General features: G+C 40.9%; 1 protein-coding gene and 1 long non-coding RNA gene across 6 annotated transcripts in view; one reads left to right on the top strand and one right to left on the bottom strand.

Annotated features, from left to right (window-relative positions):
- The window catches only part of LOC131997843 (uncharacterized), a 47,281-nt gene extending 26,966 nt beyond the window's left edge, over positions 1 to 20,315 (top strand). The window contains exons 2-3 of one of the 2 annotated variants that reach the window (XR_009398469.1): positions 19,598 to 19,717; positions 19,878 to 20,315. This is a non-coding gene — a long non-coding RNA (uncharacterized LOC131997843). Of the gene's footprint in view, positions 1 to 19,597; positions 19,729 to 19,877 lie in introns of both variants that reach the window. The other variant, XR_009398467.1, reaches the window with a different exon arrangement.
- LOC106093173 (cell adhesion molecule Dscam2) overlaps positions 1 to 23,512 on the bottom strand; it is a 324,166-nt gene that overhangs the window by 205,437 nt on the left and 95,217 nt on the right. For all 4 annotated transcript variants that reach the window (XR_009398464.1, XM_059369629.1, XM_059369636.1 and 1 more), the window contains exon 4: positions 23,316 to 23,374. Coding sequence is in view for 3 of the 4 variants with exons in the window: in XM_059369629.1 (XP_059225612.1) it covers positions 23,316 to 23,374 (59 nt within the window). In the remaining variant the exon portion in view is untranslated. The remainder of the gene's footprint in view (positions 1 to 23,315; positions 23,375 to 23,512) is intronic.

Below are 23,512 nucleotides of genomic sequence, written 5' to 3'. Positions count from 1 at the left end.
ATCCTATGGTGGTGGGTATAAAAAGAAAATCTAACTTAGGAATTCCGTGCAAGTTTCAAAATCCTTAATTTTTTTCCAAAAAAGAAAAAAAGATTGTAGCCGTTGAGTGGAGCGGACGTGTTTTTAGTTCGCTCCTCAAAGAAAAAATATATCCGTATCTCGGAGTAGGTACTACCTATTACAAAAAATTTTAAGGCCTTTTGGAATAGGCTAGAAATGGGCTCCAAAGACTCAACATATGTGATGGTGGCGCCAGACCGTAGCGTGTTGTCCTCCCCTCCCATATGTGTGGGTGCCTTGGCACCTGTAGTCGAGAGTAATGCTTCAAGCGCACAACTAGTCGTCAGACTAATTAATGAGGAAGAGACGGATAAATCAGAGGGATGCACAGTTCGTCCCCAGCCTTTAAGCAAAGGTGGTGTTTCTGACTCGGATTTAGATAGCCACGGTGTCAATGAAACAGTCATCGCAGCCGAATCGAGAGATGAGGTCATCGGCATGACGGCAGAAGTGAGCGATGGCTTTGCTAAGCTCACAAGCCGATCGAGAAAGCGATCCGGTGCACGACGAAGCAGATAGAGGAGTATGTACCAGCAGCGTAATCGGGCAAAAGTGCAGGATGCCGAAAGGGATAGAACTGACATTCCAGGCACTTTTACGGAAGCTGGAAAAAGAATCAGATCTCTCGAAGAGCATAACACTGCTGAAATGCTGAAGAAGAAAAGAGCTCCCCGCTTTCAAGTACTCAGGGAAAACAAGCCAGCCATCCCCCAATGGAGACTCCAGACAATGTCCAGCGGAGGTAGACAAAGTCGGAATAGGAATGAAGGAAGCCCGCATTGCCCCTGAGTCTTTATGGAAGAGCATAACACTGCTGAAATGCTGAAGAAGAAAAAGAGCTCCCCACTTTCAAGTACATTGGGAAAACTAAGTCAGCCATCCCGCAATGGAGACAAAGTTGGAATAGAAATGAAGGAAGCCCGCATGGCCCCTGAGTCTTCATGGAGGACTGTGACTTCTAATAGGAGGCCACAACCATTACGGAAGCGGAAGATGGTCGCTGAGAATGGTAAGGATCTGCCCTCGTACGCTAGAGTGGCAAGGAAGCACCACAGAGATGAGCTGACTTACGCAGTCATCAATATCAGCTATGCATCCGGTAGGATTCCACCAGATCATCGGCCCCAAGTGGAGGATATGGTTAACGATCGGATTTTCGAACATGTGTGGAACTCTGTAGAGGGTCCATCCATACAAAAGATGAGCTGCGAGTTTAGAGGGGACATCTTTACGCTGCGTTTTGCGTCAGCGGAATGTATTGATACCGTCAAACAGCTCGTCAAAGGTATTCACGTTCCCTGGGAGGGCGCAAAGCTCGACCTGGTGAGAAAGATGGATATCCCCCAGCTCCCAAAGGCGAGGGTCCTCATCAAGGGATGGGGCTGTAAATTTGCGACGGAATGCATTTTGGGATTCTTGGACAGGCAAAACCAAGGTTTGGTCGCAAAGAAGTGGGTGGTATTCCTCAGAGTGGTGAAGGAGGAAGGAACTCTTCTTGTGGTTGGCATTGATCAAGTCTCCGTGGCGAGTTTGGCTAAGACTAGAGCCATGGCGCACTACGGGAGCAAAGCTGTCTTTTTCAAGATTGGGAAGACTAGGATAGGCAGAAATTCTCATTTTGAGACATCAGGCCGTGCAGTGGCAGGTTTTCAATACCACTCCCCTAAGTTGGTTCATGTCTGGTATTGTGTCCCCACCCAAGTGCCGGTATCTGTTAGACGGGAAAGCCAGGCAATGACAAAAGGAAATGTTTCAACGTCTCATCATCTTCCCAGCATGTGTAGGACATACATGTTATCACTTGCTGCAACGATTTTGCGTAAGTGAGCTCGTAGTTCTATGTGTCCTGTTATGATACCAATAGCTATATTGACCTCCTTCTTCTTTCCTTTCTGTAATAGCCTCATCTTCTCACGATCTGTCACGATGTCCTACCGACCGTTTACTGTTTGCACGCGCATTCAACGCCCATGCCCCTTACTCGGACTGCGTCGACTCGAAGGGCTTACTTACTGCGATTTTAGGTGTAAACCACAGCCACCACGTTGCTGCCAACTGGGGCCTCACCATAGCCTGGCTGTAACCGAACTTACAGGGGCTCCTGACTCCCGTGGTACCAGATTGAGGACTCTGGTCCACCCAGTGATTTTACGCTTTCTCTCCTTTCAAGGAGACAAGTCCTACTGGAGTTTTGTGCAGGTGCCTGCCGTGTTGGCTTAACCCTGCAGGGCTCTTAGCCCCGGATGAAAATAATGCGTCTACCAACGTTCCCAAACATGACCGAAGCCATCATGAGTACCAATTCGATACCACGTTGTTTGGATGTGGTCTCCTTCTTGATTGGGAGCGGTGCACCATCTTAAGCTATTTCCGATCTATGGGTCACGGCTCCCGGTTGATTACATGCAACTCCACACTGAGCATCGAAATGTCCTTACTGCGATTTTAGGTGCAAAACGCATGCACCACGTTGCTGCCAATTGGGGCCTCACCCTAGTCTGGCTGTAACCGAAGTTACAGGGGCTCTAACTGCCGACCTACCAGATTAAGGACTCTGGTCCCCCAGCGATTTTGCGCTTTCAGTAAACGGAACATTCTCTTCTTCCAAAGGGACAACTAATGTGCAGGCGCCTTCCGTGTTGGCTTAACTCTGCAGGGCTCTTAACCCCTGGTGAATATAATGCGTCTACCAACTCCCCAAACATGACAAAAGCCAGCATGAGTACCAAATCGATCTCATGTTGTTTGGACATGATCTCCCCCTTGATTGAGAGTGGTGTATCATCTTAAACTCCTTCCGATCTGTGGGTCACGGCATCCGGTTGATTACATGCAACTCCACACCGAGCATCAAAATACACTTTCTGCGATTTTAGATCTAAACCACAGCCACCAGGATGCTGCTAACTGAGGCCTCACCATAGTCAGGCTGTAGCAGAAGTTCCAGGGGCTCCTGACTCCCGTGGTACCAGATTAAAGACTCTAGTCCAACTACTTTCAGTTTCACTCCAAACAGTTCCGCACTACTGGTTACCTAGTGGGGTAATGCAAGCACCATCCCGTAGCAACTCGTAATTCAGAAGCCATCAGAAAACAGGTGGCATAACCATGAAACATGAATGGCACCGAAACATTCACTCAATACGGTATACATTCTGCTATTCGCAAGGAATGGTAGCGACACCGTGGGGAAAACATTCCAACAATCAGAACTTCTACACTCACACCCATTAGAACAGCTCCGAAGACTTCAACCATACAGCAGCCTTCAACTCATCGACCTTTTCGATGCAGTCTGCAAACCACTCATTCATCCTCCGTTCCATCGCTTCAACCGTCTATCACCTTCCACAATTCATGCTACCGTCCTACAACACAATGCCTGGGTAGCATTAATCTTCCCCTGCAGACCGTGGTGAAGAGCTATTATATATTGGGTTGCCCAAAAAGTAATTGCGGATTTTTTAAAAGAAAGTAAATGCATTTTTAATAAAACTTAGAATGAACTTTAATCAAATATACTTTTATTACACTTTTTTCTAAAGCAAGCTAAACGAACAGCTGATAACTGACAGACGAAAGAATGCAATTACAGAGTCACAAGCTGTGAAAAAATTTGTCAACGCCGACTATATGAAAAATCCGCAATTACATTTTGGGCAACCCAATACTTTTCTCATAATGGACCCCCGAGGGGGACTCCCAAGGAGACAGGTGCCACTGTGGGCAAGATGTATCTCCTGCTAAAAACAACAACTTTCGTCTTTGACGGACTTATGCCTAGACCAATTTCGATAGCCCACATCGCTGTCGGCCGTAGAGCTTCTTGAAGTATATCTCGGAGAAAGCTGGGGAACATTCATCAGCATACCCGACCATTTTTAAACCTTTAATCCAGAGGCAATAAAGTATAGTTAATGGCCTTGTGCCAAAGCTGAGGAGACGGTAAACCTCCTTGAGGTGTTCCTCTGCTGGCCCAACTTAATAGATCTACTAGCGGAACAGGGCCCGCTCCGCTGCGCCTTCTTTAATTCTCTAATATCTTTTTACGGTGGGGACACTTCGCCCTGTATGCGGATATCGAATTCATGCCATTGTAGCCTATGAGTCTGAACGCGTTCGAATCCTGGCGAGAACATCTGACAAAGCAGTGGTTATCCCCTCTTAATGTTGGCGACATTTGCGAGATACAATGCCATGCATGGTCATTTAAAAAATGTTCCCCAAAGAGGTGTCGCACTGTGGGGCGCCGTTCGAACTCGGCTCTAAAAAAAGGACCCTTATCATTGAGTTTAAACTTGAATCGGAAAGCACTCATTGATGTGTGAGAAGTTTGCCCTGCTAGGTTCCTGGTGTTTTTAAAAATTAGGGTAATGAGAATTGCTTTTTAGGGGAGGGATGGCAGATCAGATATTTCGACTCAAATATGGATATCAAATTCGTGCTGCACTTCCAAATCCATTCAATTTGAGCCCCATATTGCCATGGCCGGTAAACATGAACGATTTGGAGTGTGTTTTGGGGCAAATTCGTTATTTTCTCTCAACGGAAATAAAGTTAAGTAAAGGGGCCGTACCCCAAAACACTTGGCTCCAAAATTGGATATCAAATTTGTTTTCTATTCTAAAATACCATTCATTTGAGTCCCATATTGTCAGTATGGGTCAAATAACCCATTTGACGTATCTTTAGGAGGAGAAGCGCCACCTTGACTTGAACGCAAATTTTAATGTCATATTCGTAATCTACTCCCAAATAACTTTCATTTGAGTCGCATATAGTCATGGTTGGCTAATATGCCCATTTGGGGGGGGGGGGGAATTTGGGGGTGGGCAACCTCCCATTATTTGGACCTAATGTTTTATGCCATATTTATAATCTACTGTCTAATACTTTTCATTTGAGTCCCATATTGACATGAACTTGGGAATTTATCTGTTTAGAGGAGTTTTGGGGTTAGAGGGGCCCGCTGGGTACTTGGACCCAAATTTGAATACCATATTCGTTTTTTGGTCTCCAATACCTTTCATTTGTTACCCTTATTGTGCCCATCGGACCACTTTCGGATATGATTAACATTTTTGGGGTTAGGGGGAGGGTCCGCCTCCACCCGATGTCTAAAAAATTATATAGCCTATGTTTCCTTCCAGACAACCGTACACAATCTATGGAAATTTTAAGGAAATCGGTTCAGCCAAGTATCATATATGACCCCCTATACTTCGATCTCTGATTTTGTATGCCAGATTCGAAATCTACTCTCGAATACCTTTTATTTGAGCCCCATATTGAAATGAACGTCCAATATGTCTGTTTGGGGGAGTTTTGGGGTTTGGGCGGCTCGTTGGGTACTTAGACTCAAATTTTAATACCATATTCGCATTCTACTCTCCAATACCTTTTATTTGATACCTATATAGTCCCGATTGGCCCACTCTTGATTGTGGGATGTGTTTTTGGCATGAAGGGGAGGGTCCGTCCCCCTTCCGATACGGAGAAATTATATAACCTATGTTTGCCTTCAGACCAACCAAAATGCGAAATTCAGTCTATACGCAGCAAACAAACCGAGTCCCATATATCTGTGATTGGGTAATGTGCCCATATTGGGCGTTTTTGTGGGAGTGGGATGACCCCCATTACTTCCACATGAATTTGTATGCCAGATTCGTTATCTACTCCCTCATACTTTTCATTTGATACCCATATTGTCCTTATCAGTCCACTTGTGATTTTGGGTGGTGTTTTTCGGGTAACGGTGGAGGGACCGCCCCCTTCCATTATCAATAAATTATAAAGCCTATTCCTACTTCCTTACCATATTCGTAATCTACTCCCGAACACTTTTCATTTGAGTCCCATATTATCATAATCTTCGAATAAAGCTATTTTACGGGGTTTTGGGGCTGGGGCGCCCCTCTAGGTACTTGGACCCAATTGTGCCAAGTCCAGGTAAAATCGGTCTATAACCTGATATAGCTCCTATATAAAGCGGTCTCTCGATTATCCCTGTTTGGTTCCTAGAAGCTTTAATTTTTCTGGTTTGGTTTGATATATATGGAATAAATTTATGCCCTTCAACTAAATTTAGTTGGTATGACTTTTAGCAGAATCCATGGTGGTGGGTTTCCCAAGTTTCGGCCCGGCCGAACTTGACACGCTTTTACTTGTTTGTTTTTAAGAGAATACCATTCTTCTAGAAATTTTCGAACAATTTATGTCAAATTTTGTACTTAACATCTTTAAGAATATCTTAGCCTTATTGAAGTGGTATGTAAAAAGCCAGCCATTCACTGAACAATAAGAAACAGAGCAAAAATGGATGGCATAGAATGTCCTGCACTAAAATTTACCATAACATACAATTTATCCATTTCAACAACTGCTAATACACGCTCGACATATCGTTTAGCACTTACATACATGACTAGAGGTGATGAGATATGAGGGCGAATACAAAATTTCAGTAGGCAGTTACACTTTAAGGAAAAAAAAAAAAACGGTTTCAAATAGGACTGGAACATTTTCTTAATCACCACAATGGGTAGAAAAATACCCACATATAGAGATTACAAGTTATGGTTCATTTCGGACCATAATTGAACTGAATATTGGAGACTATAGTAGGAGTCATTGTGTAAAATTTCAGCCAAATCTAATAAGAATCGCGCACTTTAGGGGCTGAAGAGGTAAAATAGGCAGATCGGTTCATAGGCGAGCTGTCACGTATGTTAAAGGTCATAAGAGAAGCCGTTGTACAAAATTTCAGCTAAATCGGATAATAATTGCCCCCTCTAGCGGCTCAAAAAGTCAAGACCCCATATCGGTTTATATGGCAACTATATCAGGTTATGCACCGATTTAAACCATACTCAGCACAGTTGTTGGAAGTCATAATGAAACACCTCATGCAAAATTTCAGGCAAATCGGACAATAATTGCGTCCTCCAGAGGCTCAAGAAGTCAAAACCCCAGATCGGTTTATATGGCAGCTATATCAGGTTATGGACCGATTTAAACCATTCTTAATATAGTTGTTGGAAGTCATAATGAAACACCTCATGCAATATTTCAGCCAAATCGGAAAGGAATTGCACCCTGTAGAGGCTCAAGAAGTCAAGACCCCAGATCGGTTTATATGGCAGCTATATCTGGATACGGACCGATTTAAACCATACTCAGCACAGTTGTTGAAAGTCATAACAAAATACTTCATGCAAAATTCCAGCCAAATCAGATAATAATTGCGTCCTCTAGTGGCTCCAGAAGTCAAGACCCCAGATCGGTTTATATGGCAGCTATATCAAAACATGGAGCGACCAAACCTGACCTACACTAATAAGAAGTATTTGTGCAAAATTTCAAGCGGCTAGCTGTACTCCTTCGAAAGTTAGCGTGCTTTCGACAGACAAACGGACGAACGGAACGGACATGGCTAGTTCGACTTAAAATGTCATGACGATCAAGAATATGTATACTTTATGGGGTCTTAGACGAATATTTCATGGAGTTACAAACAGAATGACGAAATAAGTATACCCCTATCCTATGATGGAAGGAGGGTATAAAAATGCAAATTTTGCCCATGAACATTCCACTAAGGAACCGGGGCAAACTTCTCACATATCAGTGAGTGCAGTCTGATTCATATTGAAGCTCAATGATATGGGGCCTTCTTTTTATAGCCGAGTCCGAAAGGCGTGCCGCAGTGCGACACCTCTTTGGAGAGAAGTTTTACATGGCATAGTACCTCACAAATGTCGCCAGCATTAGGAGGGGAAAACCACAGTTGAAAATTTTTTCTGATGTTCTCGCCAGGATTCGAACCCATGCGTTCAGCGTCATAGGCGGATATGCTAACCTCTGCGCTACGGAGGACATCCAGTGAACTGCTCAAATACAAATAGCATGCCTATGTCAAGGGAAGGTCGGTGGACACTGCCCTGCACGAGGTTATGCATGAAACAGAAGAATCCTTCGATGCCAAAACGTACACCCTAGCGGTATGCATTGACATCGAGGGGGCTTTTAACAATGTGTGTAGCGACACACTGATCCAATCCTTAGACCAGTACCGGGTGGACCGGGTTCTTAGAGACTGGATAAATCATACGCTAAGGAACAGGAATTGTGTGTCTCATGACATAAATATAAGGGAGAAAGTGGCACAAGGCTCGACACAGGGTGGCATTTTATCGCCACTCCTGTGGGTGACCACCGTAAATGACCTATTTCGGATGCGGACTGAGGAGGTATTTGAACCCGTCTGCTACGCAGCCGATGTTATAATACTTTTAAGGGGTAACGATCCGAAAGAGCTATGCAGAAGGGCGGAAAGGGTCTTTCATATGGCATAGGACTGGGCTAGAAGTTACAGGGCCACCCACGCTGTCCGCAGAATTTTAATTCATTATGACTATGGATTTTTGCAGCATTAGCAAAAATCCATGATCAACGAAATTGTCGCAAATGGATTTTGTATATACAAAATCCATTTACCCCAACCAGCCACAGAGAAACAGAGATCAATGCAAATATCATTTGACCACCCATAGCGAGCCATAATGAAAACATATACTATGAAGAATTCATCAGCTAATTGTAAACATATCATTTGACCACCCATAGCGAGCCATAATGAAAACATATACTATGAAGAATTCATCAGCTAATTGTAAACATTTATTTATTAAGCTAGCGTTAAGGAAAATTTGAAATAAAGATTCAGTTAGACTTGAAACTTACACAAGAGAAGTTTGTATCTAAAACTGGCGCAGTCTAAAACTGGATCCTACAAGGTATCCACGACTCAACACCATCCAGGAAAAGGATGAAAACATAAATCCTCGAAAAGGATTTACTTTCGGAATCCAGGAAAAGGTTTTGTCCGGGCAACAGGAAAAACCATACGACGGATAAAGGAAGAAAAAGGATGAAAACATAAATCCTCGAAAAGGATTTACTTTCGGAATCCAGGAAAAGGTTTTGTCCGGGCAGCAGGAAAAACCATACGACGGATAAAGGAAGAAAGAGGGAGAAACATACCAGCTCTAATTTATGGTAACTAATAAGAAAATAATATTGAATATTAAGAAATTGTGAAAAAAAAAAATTGTGAAAAATTTACGCTAAAAAAAAAAAAATTGTTTCTGATAACTCTAATTTATGGTAACTAATAAGAAAATAATAGTGAATATTAAGAAATTGTGAAAAAAAAATTGTGAAAATTTTACGCTAAAAAAAAAATTGTTTCTGATAAAAAAAAAATCAGCAAAGAAAAAAGTTTTAATTTAGACAAAAAAAATTTAAATAATAGTAAAATGGCACTTAACGGAGTCACGGTTGACCCTATAAAGTATTTATCAACATTACCGGTTTATAACGGTAGTTTTAGCGAACTCTACACCTTTATTGACTTAGTTGACAGAATTACGCAAATTTTAGAAACCTATGATGACTTGTCGAAGGGAATATTTTTAGACATAATTAAGTCAAAACTAAGTGGACCGGCTAAGGACATTTCCGAAATAAACAATCACCTTACAAGATGGACAGAGCTAAAAGAAACCCTTATTAACAACTTTGGCGATAGATTAACAGATGAACAGTTATATGATAAATTAAGATCAGTTAAATTTAAAACTAATGCAAAGAATTTTTATGACGAGATAATAACTTATCTCAGAAGACTTAACATGAAAACTCGATCATTACATCAAAACGAAGCGGGCTACAATGCTCTCATTGCAGCTAATAAAAGGGTAGCATTGGACGTATTTAAAAACAAATTAATTGAACCAATGCGTTCCATTATAATTTGTAGAAATCCAAATAATATCGAGAATGCGATGAAAATACTTTACGATACGAATTATGCTTTCTATAATCCTAATCCAATTCCAAATAAAAACGAAACAAATTCTACTCATTGCAATAGAAATAAAAGCGTGAATCAAAATACGAACTTTAATAAAAATCAAAACTATAAATATCAAAATCAAAGACACAGACAAAATCAACATCAGAATCAAAATTATACCAGATATCAGGATCAATATCAAAATTATATTCCGAGACAGAATGATAGTAATAATCGAAACAACCCGTTTCAAAATAACACCGTTAGCAGTGATTCAACTAATCAGCCAATAAATGATAGTGATAGACCAACACCAATGGATATTGGAAATTTTTGTCAGACAGCTCCAATGAACTCACCTACATAGTAATTAACAAGTGCAAATTTTTGATTGATACAGGAGCCACAAACTCCTTAGTGAATCCAAATGTTTTTCATCAAAGTAAAATAGTACAATTAAAAGGACCAAAGGAAATGTTAGCTTTAAAAAATTCACATATAGTTACACATAAAGCCGTGGTGAAGGCTTTCAGGGAATTTAATTTGCCAAATCAAATGTTTGAATTTTATGTTTACAATTTTAATAATAATTTTGAAGGATTAATAGGCAACGACATTTTATTGAAAAATAAAGCGATTATAAATTACGAAGGGATGTATTTACTTCTAAATGGTTCAAAACTGCCATTACTTTCTGAGAAAATAACGACGAAAGTAAAGATAACTATTCCACCGGGAGAGCAAGATTGTAAAATATGTCTTCCTTTAGAAAATGGAGACGTATTAATTAATAATATTATGCAGGGTAATGGAATAATTCTCAATGAAGGTCTTTATAAATGTGAAAATGGAGAAGTGTGTGTAAAGATTAATAATAAATCAAATAAACCTATTGTTTTAGATACAGGAGTGATTTTGACGTATGAAGAAATTTCGGAAATTCATAATATTAATGATATTAGTGGAAAAATCAATAGCGAAATTATAGATGTTGATTCAGTTCTAAAGAAAATTAGAACCGAACACCTTAATTCTAAGGAGAGATTAGAATTGGAGAAACTAATTAGGGATTTTAAGGTTTTACTTTCTGATAATGGAAAATTGACTTTTACCCACGAAATTAAGCATACTATAGATACCACTGATGAAATACCAATAAGAAGTAAAATTTATCGGTACCCTTATATATACAAAGATGAAATCCAAAAACAGATTTTGGAAATGTTAAGTAATGGAATTATTGCACCGAGCAGTAGTCCATACAACAGTCCTGTTTGGGTTGTACCAAAGAAATCAGATGCATCGGGCATGAAGAAATTTAGATTAGTCATTGACTATCGAAAATTAAATGATAAAACCATTGAGGATAATTATCCGATTCCAAATATAACAGATATATTAGACAAGTTAGGAAAATCGAATTATTTTTCTATTCTTGACCTCAAAAGCGGTTTTCACCAAATCGAAGTCCATGAAAAGGACAGACAAAAAACTGCATTTTCAGTAGATAACGGCCATTATGAATTTAATAGAATGCCATTCGGGTTGAAAAATGCACCGAGCACTTTTCAACGATTGGTAGATAATATTTTAAGGGAAAATGTTTCGAAAAGGGAGTGTATGGTTTATATGGATAATATTATTGTATTTTCCAATGGACTAGAAGAACATGTAAAAAATTTGAAATCAGTGCTTAACAAATTAAGAAATGCAAGGCTCAAAATTCAATTAGATAAATGTGAATTTTTCAGGAAAGAAGTCGAATTTTTGGGTCATACAGTAAATGAAGAAGGCGTGTCCCCGAACCAAGCTAAAATTGAAGTTATAAGAAAATTACAAATTCCTAGAACTGAAAAGGAAATAAAAAGATTCTTGGGAATGACGGGCTATTATAGAAGATTCATAAAAAATTATGCACACATTACTAAACCCATGACTAAATACTTGAAAAAGGACTCGATTTTAGATATAAAAGATATAAATTACATCGATGCATTTAACATTTTGAAGGAAAAGTTGGTTCATGCTCCAATATTAGTTTATCCCGACTTCAGTTTACCTTTTGAAATTACTACGGATGCGAGCAATGTTGCTATTGGAGGAGTTCTATCGCAGAACGATAAACCGATTGCATACGTATCTCGAACTTTGAATGAACACGAAATAAACTATTCCACCATTGAGAAAGAATGTCTTGGAATTGTATGGTGTTTAAAACAATTTAGGCCATATGTCTATGGCAGGAAAATTAAACTTTTTACTGACCACAAACCACTAATATGGTTAAATAACTTAAAAGAGCCAAATTCGAAATTAATGCGGTGGAGACTTCAAATAGGAGAGTATGATTATGAAATAAACTATAAAGAAGGACACCTAAATAAGGTGGCAGACTGTCTTAGTAGAATTGAAATTAATAATACCATATCATCAAATCAAAATTTTAACAATAATGAAAATCTAAATTCAATTAAGGAATTGCAAAAACCAATAAATGTTTATGACAATCAAGTTATATTTCAAAAAATAATATCAGGCGCTGTATCAATTAGAAACTCAGTCATACATAACCACAAAAGAAAAGTAATAAAGGCAAAGGAATTTGACGATGATTTCCTGAAAACAATTATAGAAAATCATTTTGATCACGAAAAAACAAACGCACTATTTGTAGATGATGACATATTTAATAAATTAAAATCAATCTTATTTAAAGATTATAGTAATCTAAAAATTGTCAGATGTCTCAAGAAATTAATTGATATCCTCGACGAGGAGTATTTAGAAGAGATAATCTCTAATGAACATTTGAAAAATAACCATAGAGGATGCAATGAAAACTACAAAGAAATTAAAGATAAATATTATTACCCATATTTGTATAAGAAAGTATCGGAATTTATAAACAATTGTGAAGTTTGTATGCTGTCAAAATACGAAAGGATTCCAGATCTAGTTCCTTATAAAATATCTGAAACCCCTAGAAGACCACATGAAATTATCCATATGGATGTATTTTATTCCATAAATAAAAGTATATTTGTTACCATGATAGACAAATTTAGTAAAGTAGCACTTATAACTCGTGTTACCAATAGATCAGACCCCGAATTTAGGAAATGCATCTTAAGATATTTAAGCTCTTATGGAAATATTGAAAAAATTGTAACAGATAACGAACTCGGAATGAAATCACATGGAATGATGGAGTTCTTAAAAGAAAAGAATATTGAAATTAACTTTACATCAAGTTTAAATCATAATAGCAATAGCGATATTGAAAGGCTACATAATACTATCAATGAACATTTAAGAATTCTCAAGCAAAGCAAAATTGACATTTCTATAGAAGAACAGATGATTCAAATAAATGGTTTCTACAACCATACTATACATAGTACAACAAATATAAAACCAATTGATTTTATTCAAGGGAAGATTAATGAATCTCAATACCCGGATATATATGATAGGATGCTAAAGAAAAAGGAACAAGTAATTAATAAACTGAATGAATCAAGGATAGGAGAAAAAATTCTAGAAGACGGCATCAATTATATCAAAGAGACTAGAGGAGGCAAAAATTATCAGAAATTCAGGAAAATAGAAGGAAGGAAAATTGACGACTCTCATTTAAAAGACCAAAATTCAAAACAAATTTATTATAAAACACATGTTAAAAAGAAAAAGAAATTCCAAAACGCACAGAACGTAAGATTCCCAGTGCAACAAACCACTAGAAGGGGTAATGCTGTTAAACGAAATAATTAGTAGCAACAATACAGGAACAGATAGAAATTCTAAACAAAAATATTTTGAATATTGAAAGATATATTTCCAGCCAAATAAAAAGTCTTGTATTAAATACTCAGATTAGGGAACATTATTACTATTTGAAAGTATGTTTTCAAATACACAATGACATTAATTCTTTACTTCATTTTATCGACACAATAGAGGACGTTATTTTGACCAGCCGATTAGGTATCCTCACAAGAAATATTTCGACAGACCAAGAAACAAAACTGATAGAATCTGACGAAGAATTTAAAAATATTGATTTAGTGTCATTACTATATAAGCATAATATTATTATATTTACTCTATTAATTCCTAAATACGGAAAAGAAAAATATGAAAAATATCGTCTTTTTGAAATTTTGGATGATAAAAATGAAACAATTAGTTTTAAGCACAAAGAAATATTGTTAAAAGACGGTATTGTTTACGAATTTAATGAGAAATCGGAAAAAGCAAGCAATCTTGTAAAATTAAATGATGAATGTATTATCGATATTTTTACAAAATCCATAATAAAAAATTGCATTAGAATTAAGAAAAAAGCAGAAGAAACAATAAAAATTATAACGCCAGGCTCTATTGTAATACAGAAATTTCATAAAACCAAAATGAAAACTACTTGTGGTCATAATATTTTTGTAGAAGGAACAAAATGGATTAAATACAAAAATTGTACTTTATACCTTAAAAATCAATCTTTTACAAATGTCGAAAACACTATTAAACACCATTATTTAAACCCTGAGTTTATTAAAGCTATACCATTTACAAATACAACCAAAGAAGAACTTACTATGGAAATATTGGACACAAAAAATGTCCAAAATAGAAACAAAATTGAAAAACATCAAAAAGTGTCAAATTACCATTATACATGTCTGTATTTGTTAATATCAATTATAATTATACTTATTTCATATCAAAGTGTAAAAAGATTTAAGTTAAATCTATCATCGACTCCGAGGACGGAGCCCGAAACAAGCGTTGGGGGAGTTACAGGGCCACCCACGCTGTCCGCAGAATTTTAATTCATTATGACTATGGATTTTTGCAGCATTAGCAAAAATCCATGATCAACGAAATTGTCGCAAATGGATTTTGTATATACAAAATCCATTTACCCCAACCAGCCACAGAGAAACAGAGATCAATGCAAATATCATTTGACCACCCATAGCGAGCCATAATGAAAACATATACTATGAAGAATTCATCAGCTAATTGTAAACATATCATTTGACCACCCATAGCGAGCCATAATGAAAACATATACTATGAAGAATTCATCAGCTAATTGTAAACATTTATTTATTAAGCTAGCGTTAAGGAAAATTTGAAATAAAGATTCAGTTAGACTTGAAATTTACACAAGAGAAGTTTGTATCTAAAACTGCTAGACCCAGAGGTCTCAATGTTAACCCAGAGAAGACTGAAATCTGCCCGTTCAAGAGGAAGATGAAGGTGGGCCAATTTAACGCACCACGTTTCCTCAATAAGACGATTTCGATATCTGACAAGGTCAAATACTTAGGTGTGATATTGGACAGGAAACTGAATTGGAAGTGTCACATTCAGGAGCGTACTGAGAAGGCTCACAGACATTGGGCACTATGTAGACGGGCCGTAGGCTCGAAATGGGGCCGGAATCCGAGGATAGTCCACTGGCTCTACAGGAGTGTGATTAGACCAATACTTCCTTACGCCTCAATATTTTCGTGGACTGCTATGGAGAAAAGTGCAACATAAGGACCATACAACAGGTTCAGAGAACATGTTATCTTCGCATAGGCGGAGCGATAAGGACCTTGCCCACTAGGGCGCTGGAGACTATTCTAGATATCCGACCCATTGACATACAGATTAAGTGTCAGGCAGTCACTGCGGCTATGAGACTTAAGGCGATGGGAGAATGAATTGAGGATGGGAGCAGCTCATACCATCGCGGTACAATCGAGGCGACGAAAGGATTCCTGGAAGGAAGGGGAGAGGTTTCCGATCGGATACCTGAGATGAACCTTGAAGTCGAGTGCGAGGCACTGCTGCCATCGGGACAGTCTTGGATTGACGGAACCCTAGTATTGCCATCTGGAAAATCATGTTACACGGATGGATCAAAGCTAGAGGACAGAGTGTGCCTGGGGTCTACATTGAGAACCCAGGGACTGAGATCTGTTATAGACTGCCTGACCATAATATGGTCCTGCAGGCGGAGATCTGGGCGATCACGGAATGCGTGAAGTGGTGTGGTGCTAACGCGAGGACGTCGAGTGTGAACATCTTTACGGACAGTAAACTGGCTATAAGGGCAAGGTCTTGCAGTGTAAGAAGGAGATTAACGCCTTCTCTGAGGAAGGTAAAATCCCCATCGTTTGGGTGCCGCGCCATAACGGAGTAAGGGGAAATGAAAGGGCAGACGATTTGGCGGTGAAGGCCAGAGGACTGCCGTCAATAAACTTGGTTAACCCGAAGCCTCTCAGGTCGACGCAGTCCGAGTTAAGGGAGTGGGTGACGAATGCGCATGCAACATTTTGGAAAAGCGAAATAGTCGGTAGGACGGCGAAAATCCTATGGATCGTGAGAAGACGAGGCTATTACTGGAAGAAAGTTAGAAGGAGGTCATCATAACGGGACACATAGGACTACGAGCTTACATATGTAAAATCGGTGCGGCGATGACCCCGCATTTCCTTTGTCATTGCCCGGCTCTCGCATCTAACAGATACCGGCAGTTACGCGGAGACACAAAACCAGATATGAACCAACTTAGGAGAGTGGTATTGAAAACAATTAAGGATTTTGTAAGTAGTACGGAATTCCTAACTTAAAATTTTCTTTTTAGAGGTTACTTTAAAGTTTTTAGAGAGCACAACAAGCCGATTATTGGCTTAGGTGTATGTCCATAGTGGCATGGGGCGGATTAATATTTGCACCCTCTCTTCAACCTAACATAATCTGTATCCTTCATGGTTGATGGAAACATATTTTAAGGCAAAGATCCCTGGAGATCGCCTGTCGCGGCAGCAGCATGCATATGGTAAAGGCAAATCCACTAAAACAGCCCTTCACCACCTAGTCGGCTACATAGAGGGTTCTCTCGCTGTCAAGGAATATACAATGGTAGCATTTCTTGACATCGAAATGGGGTCTAACTCGGCTGCAATTTTTGTTTGTGCCGTGCCGACACAAAAACGGCTGAACCGATTGTCTTGAAATTTCTACAGATTGTGTAGGGTGGTCTGAAAGGAAACATAGGCTACATAATTTTTTGATATCGAGAGGGGGGGGCGGACCCTCCCCCTTACCACAAAAGTACTACCCAAAAATAAAAGTGGACCGATCGGGGCAATATAGTATTCATATGGAAGGTATTCAAGAGTAGAGATCGAGTTTCATAGTAAAAGTTGGGCCCAAGTACCAGTAGGGTCGCCCCAGCCCCAAAACCCCTTACAATAGATTTATTTGACTATCATGACAATATGGGACTCAAATGGACGGTATTCGGCAGTAGATTACAAATATGGTCAGCAAGTAGGAATAGGCTTTATAATCTGTTGATAACGGAAGGGGGCGGACCCTCCACCGTTACCCCAAAAACTTACTTTACTTTAATTCGCTAATGACAATTCGTTTCAAGCGCCTCGATCTTCTGCGCTCATTCTAAAAGCCCTAACACCAAGTTTCGAGGTGTCTCCCACTGCTTGATCTTTCCTTTGGGCTTTTGGTCTTCCCGGTTTGCATGTACCACCGTGTTTGCCTTCAAAAGACTTCTTTGCTGGAACTTTTTCATCCAAAAACACCACCCAAAATTAAAAGTGGACCGATAAGGACAATATGGGTATCAAATGAAAAGTACGCAGGAGTAGATAACGAATCTGGCATACAATTTCATGTCGATGTCTAGGGGGTCACCCCACCCCCACGGACATATGGGACACGGTTTGTTTGTTCCGTATAGACTGAAAAACGGCAGAACCGATTTGCTCAAAATTTTCGCATATTGTGTAGGTTGGTCTGGAAGGAAACATAGGTTATATAATTTTTTCATATCGGAGGGGGGACGGACCCTCCCCCTTATGCCAAGAACACAACCCAAAATCAAATGTGAACCGATCGGGACAATATAGGTATCAAATGAAAGGTATTGGAGAGTAGAATACGAATATGGTATTAAAATTTGAGTCTAAGTACCCATCGGGCCTCCCCAACCCCAAAATTCACCCAAAAAGGCATATTAAAGGTTATGTAGCTCAAATGATTTTCTTAACATTTTCATAGATTGCGTACGTTTGTCCGGAAGGGAACATAGGCTATATAAATTTCAGATATCGGGAGGAGGCGGACCCTCCCCCTTACCCCAAAATTGGCAACCACATCGGAAAGTGGTCCGATGGGCACAATAAGGGTAACAAATGAAAGGTATTGGAGACCAAAAATCGAATATGGTATTTAATGTTGGGTCCAAGTACCCAGCGGGCCCCCCCCCCCAAGCCTAAAACTCCTCTAAACAGATATATTCGAACTTCATGTCAATATGGGACTCAAATGAAAAGTATTAGGCAGTAGATTACAAATATGGCATAAAACATTAGGTCCAAGTAATGGGATGTCGTACACCCCCAAATACCCCCAAATGGGCATATTAGCCAACCATGGCTATATGGGACTCAAATAAAAGGTATTTGGGAGTAGATTACGAATATGACATTAAAAATGCGTTCAAGTCTAGGTGCCGCTTTTGCTCTTAAAGATACGTCAAATGGGTTATTTGGGTTTTTAATTGGGTTATTTGACCAAATGAAGAGCCAATTTGCTTTCTATTGGGTTACCCAAAAAGTAATTGCGGATTTTTTAAAAGAAAGTAAATGCATTTTTAATAAAACTTAGAATGAACTTTAATCAAATATACTTTTTTTACACTTTTTTTCTAAAGCAAGCTAAAAGTAACAGCTGATAACTGACAGAAGAAAGAATGCAATTACAGAGTCACAAGCTGTGAAAAAAATTTGTCAACGCGGACTATATGAAAAATCCGCAATTACTTTTTGGGCAACCCAATGTATTTGAGTCGAAATGTCTGAGGTGCCATCCCTTCCCTAAAGAGAACATTACCACAAGGAACCGAGAAGAGACAAATTCTCACACATCAATGAGTGCTATCCAATTAAATAGATATAAAAAGGTAAAGAAGGCGCAGCAGAACGGGCCCGATTCGGCTAGTCTCCCATATAAACCGACCTCCCGATTTGACTTCTTGGGCCCCGGGAAGTCGCAATTTGTGTCCGATTTGGCTGAAATTTTGCATGCAGTGTTCTGTTATGACTTCTAACCTCTGTGTTAAGTACGGTCCAAATCGGTTTGCCGCAATTCTAGTCCGATTGGTTGAAATTTTGCATGCAGTGTTCTGATATGACTTCTGACCTCTGTGTTAAGTACGGTCCAAATCGGTTTGTAACCTGGTATAGATCCCATGTAAACCGATCTGCCGATTTGACATCTTGAGTCCTTACAAGCCTCAATTTTTGTCCGATTTGGCATTTATTCAACATTTTATTTGTGTTTTTTTTTACAAAATCCCACAAATTTTGACTTAGCTTAGCTTACTGACCTCCTAATTCCACTTAAATGGCACAACACAAAAAAAAATACAATAACCTCAACAATTCTATTTTTGCCAACATGTGAGTTTGAGGTAGAGTATAAGAATCACCAACAAATACAAAAAAAAAAAACAGCCAAGGAATTGTGTTTGTGTAAAGTGGAGAAATAAAAGAAAATAAAATCCTCCGCATAGGCCATCTAATTTTTGGCAATCAGCAATTGTGGTCCGTTCATAATAGATTTAACTTAAAGATAGCAACTTTTTCTATTTTCTTTTAGAATGAATGAATGAATAGCGCACAATGGAAGGCAGGCAGGCAGGACGAGCACTGGATATGTATGTGGTTGAGTGCTGTTAAATGTATCGGAGGGTGAGAGTGTGAGAATGATTTTATGTAGGTCTGTTTGTGGTAAGTTTTCGCACACATTCACATTCACGCACACACACGCACACATATACTTCATCATCAAGATAACATGGTGATAATACATTGTCTTTGGGAGAATGGTTGCTTGGATGGGTGATTTAACGACTCTAATGATGTTTGTTTCATTGTAGGACAAGTACTTGAAACTTGATAGTGTAATGAAGAATGGTATGGGTGTTCGAGGCCGTAGTGAGCAGCAGTGGCTGTGTTGGAAGGACGACATGAATATACTACAACTAATCCCCAGTCATTTGTGGCCATTTAAGATCTTGCGTCTTTGATATTAATCCACATTGCCACACAACAAGGACTCCGTATAATAAATTAGTACTTAGTTTTTATTGTCAAGTCATGGCAGTGGCTGGTTGGCAGGCTGCTTGGCCATACACGCCTCATCACTTGCCGCAGAGATAATGCCCGAATTATTTGTCGACCAAAATGAAACGAAGCCAACATTTAGAAGCGATAATTAAGAGTACTTTCTCATAAACTTATTGCCTATGCCATGACCCCTGCAAGGAGGATGATATATTCACTACGTCATGGTATGGTTGAGTGAATGGATTTTGCTAATCAAATTTAAGCTTTAAACAAAATAAATGTTGTTATTGGGCAGCAATAAGTGAAATTAAGATCTTGTTAAAAAGCTAACCATATTTTAATCGTAAACATCAACTTTGGGGTGGTCTATATATTAAATAATAGGGAAACAATGACCATCAGTGTGTATTAAAATTTATTGAATACACACTGTATTCAATAAATTTTAATACACTCTTGAGGGTCATTGATTCCCCATAATTTAATCTATAGGCCGAGTTTTGAAGACATAACATAATACAAAAGATCACATTCTAACGAAATATCGTCCTTCCGTCCGTCCTTCCGTCCGTCCTTCCGTCCGTCCTTCCGTCCGTCCTTCCGTCCGTCCTTCCGTCCGTCCTTCCGTCCGTCCTTCCGTCCTTCCGTCCGTCCTTCCGTCCTTCCTTCCGTCTTTCCTTCCGTCCGTCCCTCCGTCCGTCCTTCCTTCTGTCTTTCCTTCCGTCTTTCCTTCCGTCCTTCCTTCTGTCTTTCCTTCCGTCCGTCCTTCCTTCCGTCTTTCCTTCCGTCCGTCCCTCCGTCCGTCCTTCCGTCCGTCCTTCCGTCCGTCCTTCCGTCCGTCCTTCCGTCCGTCCTTCCGTCCGTCCTTCCGTCCGTCCTTCCGTCCGTCCTTCCGTCCGTCCTTCCGTCCGTCCTTCCGTCCGTCCTTCCGTCCGTCCTTCCGTCCGTCCTTCCGTCCGTCCTTCCGTCCGTCCTTCCGTCCGTCCTTCCGTCCTTCCGTCCGTCCTTCCGTCCGTCCTTCCGTCCGTCCTTCCGTCCGTCCGTCCTTACGTCCGTCCTTCCGTCCGTCCTTCCGTCCTTCCGTCCGTCCTTCCGTCCGTCCTTCCGTCCGTCCTTCCGTCCGTCCTTCCGTCCGTCCTTCCGTCCGTCCTTCCGTCCGTCCTTCCGTCCGTCCTTCCGTCCTTCCGTCCTTCCGTCCGTCCTTCCGTCCGTCCTTCCGTCCGTCCTTCCGTCCGTCCTTCCGTCCGTCCTTCCGTCCTTCCGTCCTTCCTTCCTTCCGTGCGTCCTTCCGTCCGTCCTTCCGTCCGTCCTTCCGTCCGTCCGTCCTTCCGTCCGTCCGTCGTTCCGTCCGTCCGTCCTTCCGTCCGTCCGTCCTTCCGTCCGTCCGTCCTTCCGTCCGTCCTTCCGTCCGTCCTTCCGTCCGTCCGTCCTTCCGTCCGTCCGTCCGTCCTTCCGTCCGTCCGTCCGTCCGTCCTTCCGTCCGTCCGTCCTTCCGTCCGTCCGTCCGTCCTTCCGTCCGTCCTTCCGTCCGTCCGTCCTTCCGTCCGTCCTTCCGTCCGTCCGTCCTTCCGTCCGTCCGTCCTTCCGTCCGTCCTTCCGTCCGTCCTTCCGTCCGTCCGTCCTTCCGTCCGTCCTTCCGTCCATCCTTCCGTCCATCCTTCCGTCCATCCTTCCGTCCGTCCGTCCTTCCGCCCGTCCTTCCGTCCGTCCTTCCGTCCGTCCTTCCGTCCGTCCTTCCGTCCGTCCTTCCGTCCGTCCTTCCGTCCGTCCTTCCGTCCGTCCTTCCGTCCGTCCTTCCGTCCGTCCTTCCGTCCGTCCTTCCGTCCGTCCTTCCGTCCGTCCTTCCGTCCGTCCTTCCGTCCGTCCTTCCGTCCGTCCTTCCGTCCGTCCTTCCGTCCGTCCTTCCGTCCGTCCTTCCGTCCGTCCTTCCGTCCGTCCTTCCGTCCGTCCTTCCGTCCGTCCTTCCGTCCGTCCTTCCGTCCGTCCTTCCGTCCGTCCTTCCGTCCGTCCTTCCGTCCGTCCTTCCGTCCGTCCTTCCGTCCGTCCTTCCGTCCGTCCTTCCGTCCGTCCTTCCGTCCGTCCTTCCGTCCGTCCTTCCGTCCGTCCTTCCGTCCGTCCTTCCGTCCGTCCTTCCGTCCGTCCTTCCGTCCGTCCTTCCGTCCGTCCTTCCGTCCGTCCTTCCGTCCGTCCGTCCGATTTCGTATAATATGGTCTGAATCGGTTCATATGGTCTGAACCGGTTCATATGGTCTGAATCGGTTCATGTGGTCTGAATCGGTTCGTATGGTCTGAATCGGTTCATCGGTTGATAAAGCTCCCATATAAAAAAGTCTCCCAATTTTATATCTTGACCCGCTAGAGGGCTCAAATATTATCCGATTTGGCTGAAACTTATCATAAAGCATTTTGGGTTGAAAGTCAACAACTGTACGAAGTATAGTCAAAATTGGTTAATAACCTGATATGCCCCCCACATAAACCGATTTCGGATTTTGATTCCTTGAGCCGCCAGAGGGCGCAATTATTATCCGATTTGGCTAAACTTATGCATGATGTATTCTGTTCTAATTTGTAACAAGTAAAAGCGTTTTTAGTTCGGCCGGGTCGAATCTTGGGAACCCACCACCATGGATTCTGCTAACGTTTTAAACAAAGTGAATTTTGTTGAAAGGCATAATTTTATGGTTTTACGACCATACTTGGCACAGTTGTTGGAAGTCATAACAGAACGACTGTGGCTTTCAGGGGCTAAAGATGTCAAATCGGGAGATCGGTTTATATGGATGCTATATCAGTTTATAGACCGATTTGGACAGTATTTGGCACAGTTGTTGGAAGTCGTAATAGATTCATCTTGATCCGTCCGTGTAGCATGATCTTCCAGATGGCAAAACTAGGGTTCCGTCAATCCAAGAGTGTACCGCTGGAAGTAGTGTCTCGCACTCGACCTCAAGGTTCATCTCAGATCGCAAACCTCTTCCGTTCCCTTCAGTTTCCCTATCGTCGCTTCGATTATACCACAATGGTATGAGCTGCTCCCATCCTCAATCCATTCTCCCATCGCCTAAGGTCTCACACCCGAATACTTCTACGAAGTAAATCTATAGAAATTTATGTTCCGTCGTTGATAACAAAAAAACCCAAACTTTTGGATACTCATTTTGGAAAATGAATAACGTTTTTCCGCCATGTCATAACCGGAATTTTGATAAATATTTATGGGCTAAAGCAAATGAGACATTACTTACCGCCTTTTACATGGACTTCACGACTGAGTACAGTGCCCACCAAGTTTCTCAGTTTACATCTGCAGCACAAACAGTATGCAGCACCAACATGCGCCCAAATTCATAAAAAAAAGTTTAAGAAAAAGAGAAAAAAAACAGAGAAATTGTCAATTTTTGTAAAAGTTTTCCAGGTCGCCGCCACCACTACAAGGACCACA

Source organism: Stomoxys calcitrans, chromosome 1 (assembly GCF_963082655.1).
Source record: "Stomoxys calcitrans chromosome 1, idStoCalc2.1, whole genome shotgun sequence".
In the NCBI taxonomy this organism is placed as follows: domain Eukaryota; kingdom Metazoa; phylum Arthropoda; class Insecta; order Diptera; family Muscidae; genus Stomoxys; species Stomoxys calcitrans.
This window is presented reverse-complemented; position numbering and strand designations above follow the sequence as displayed.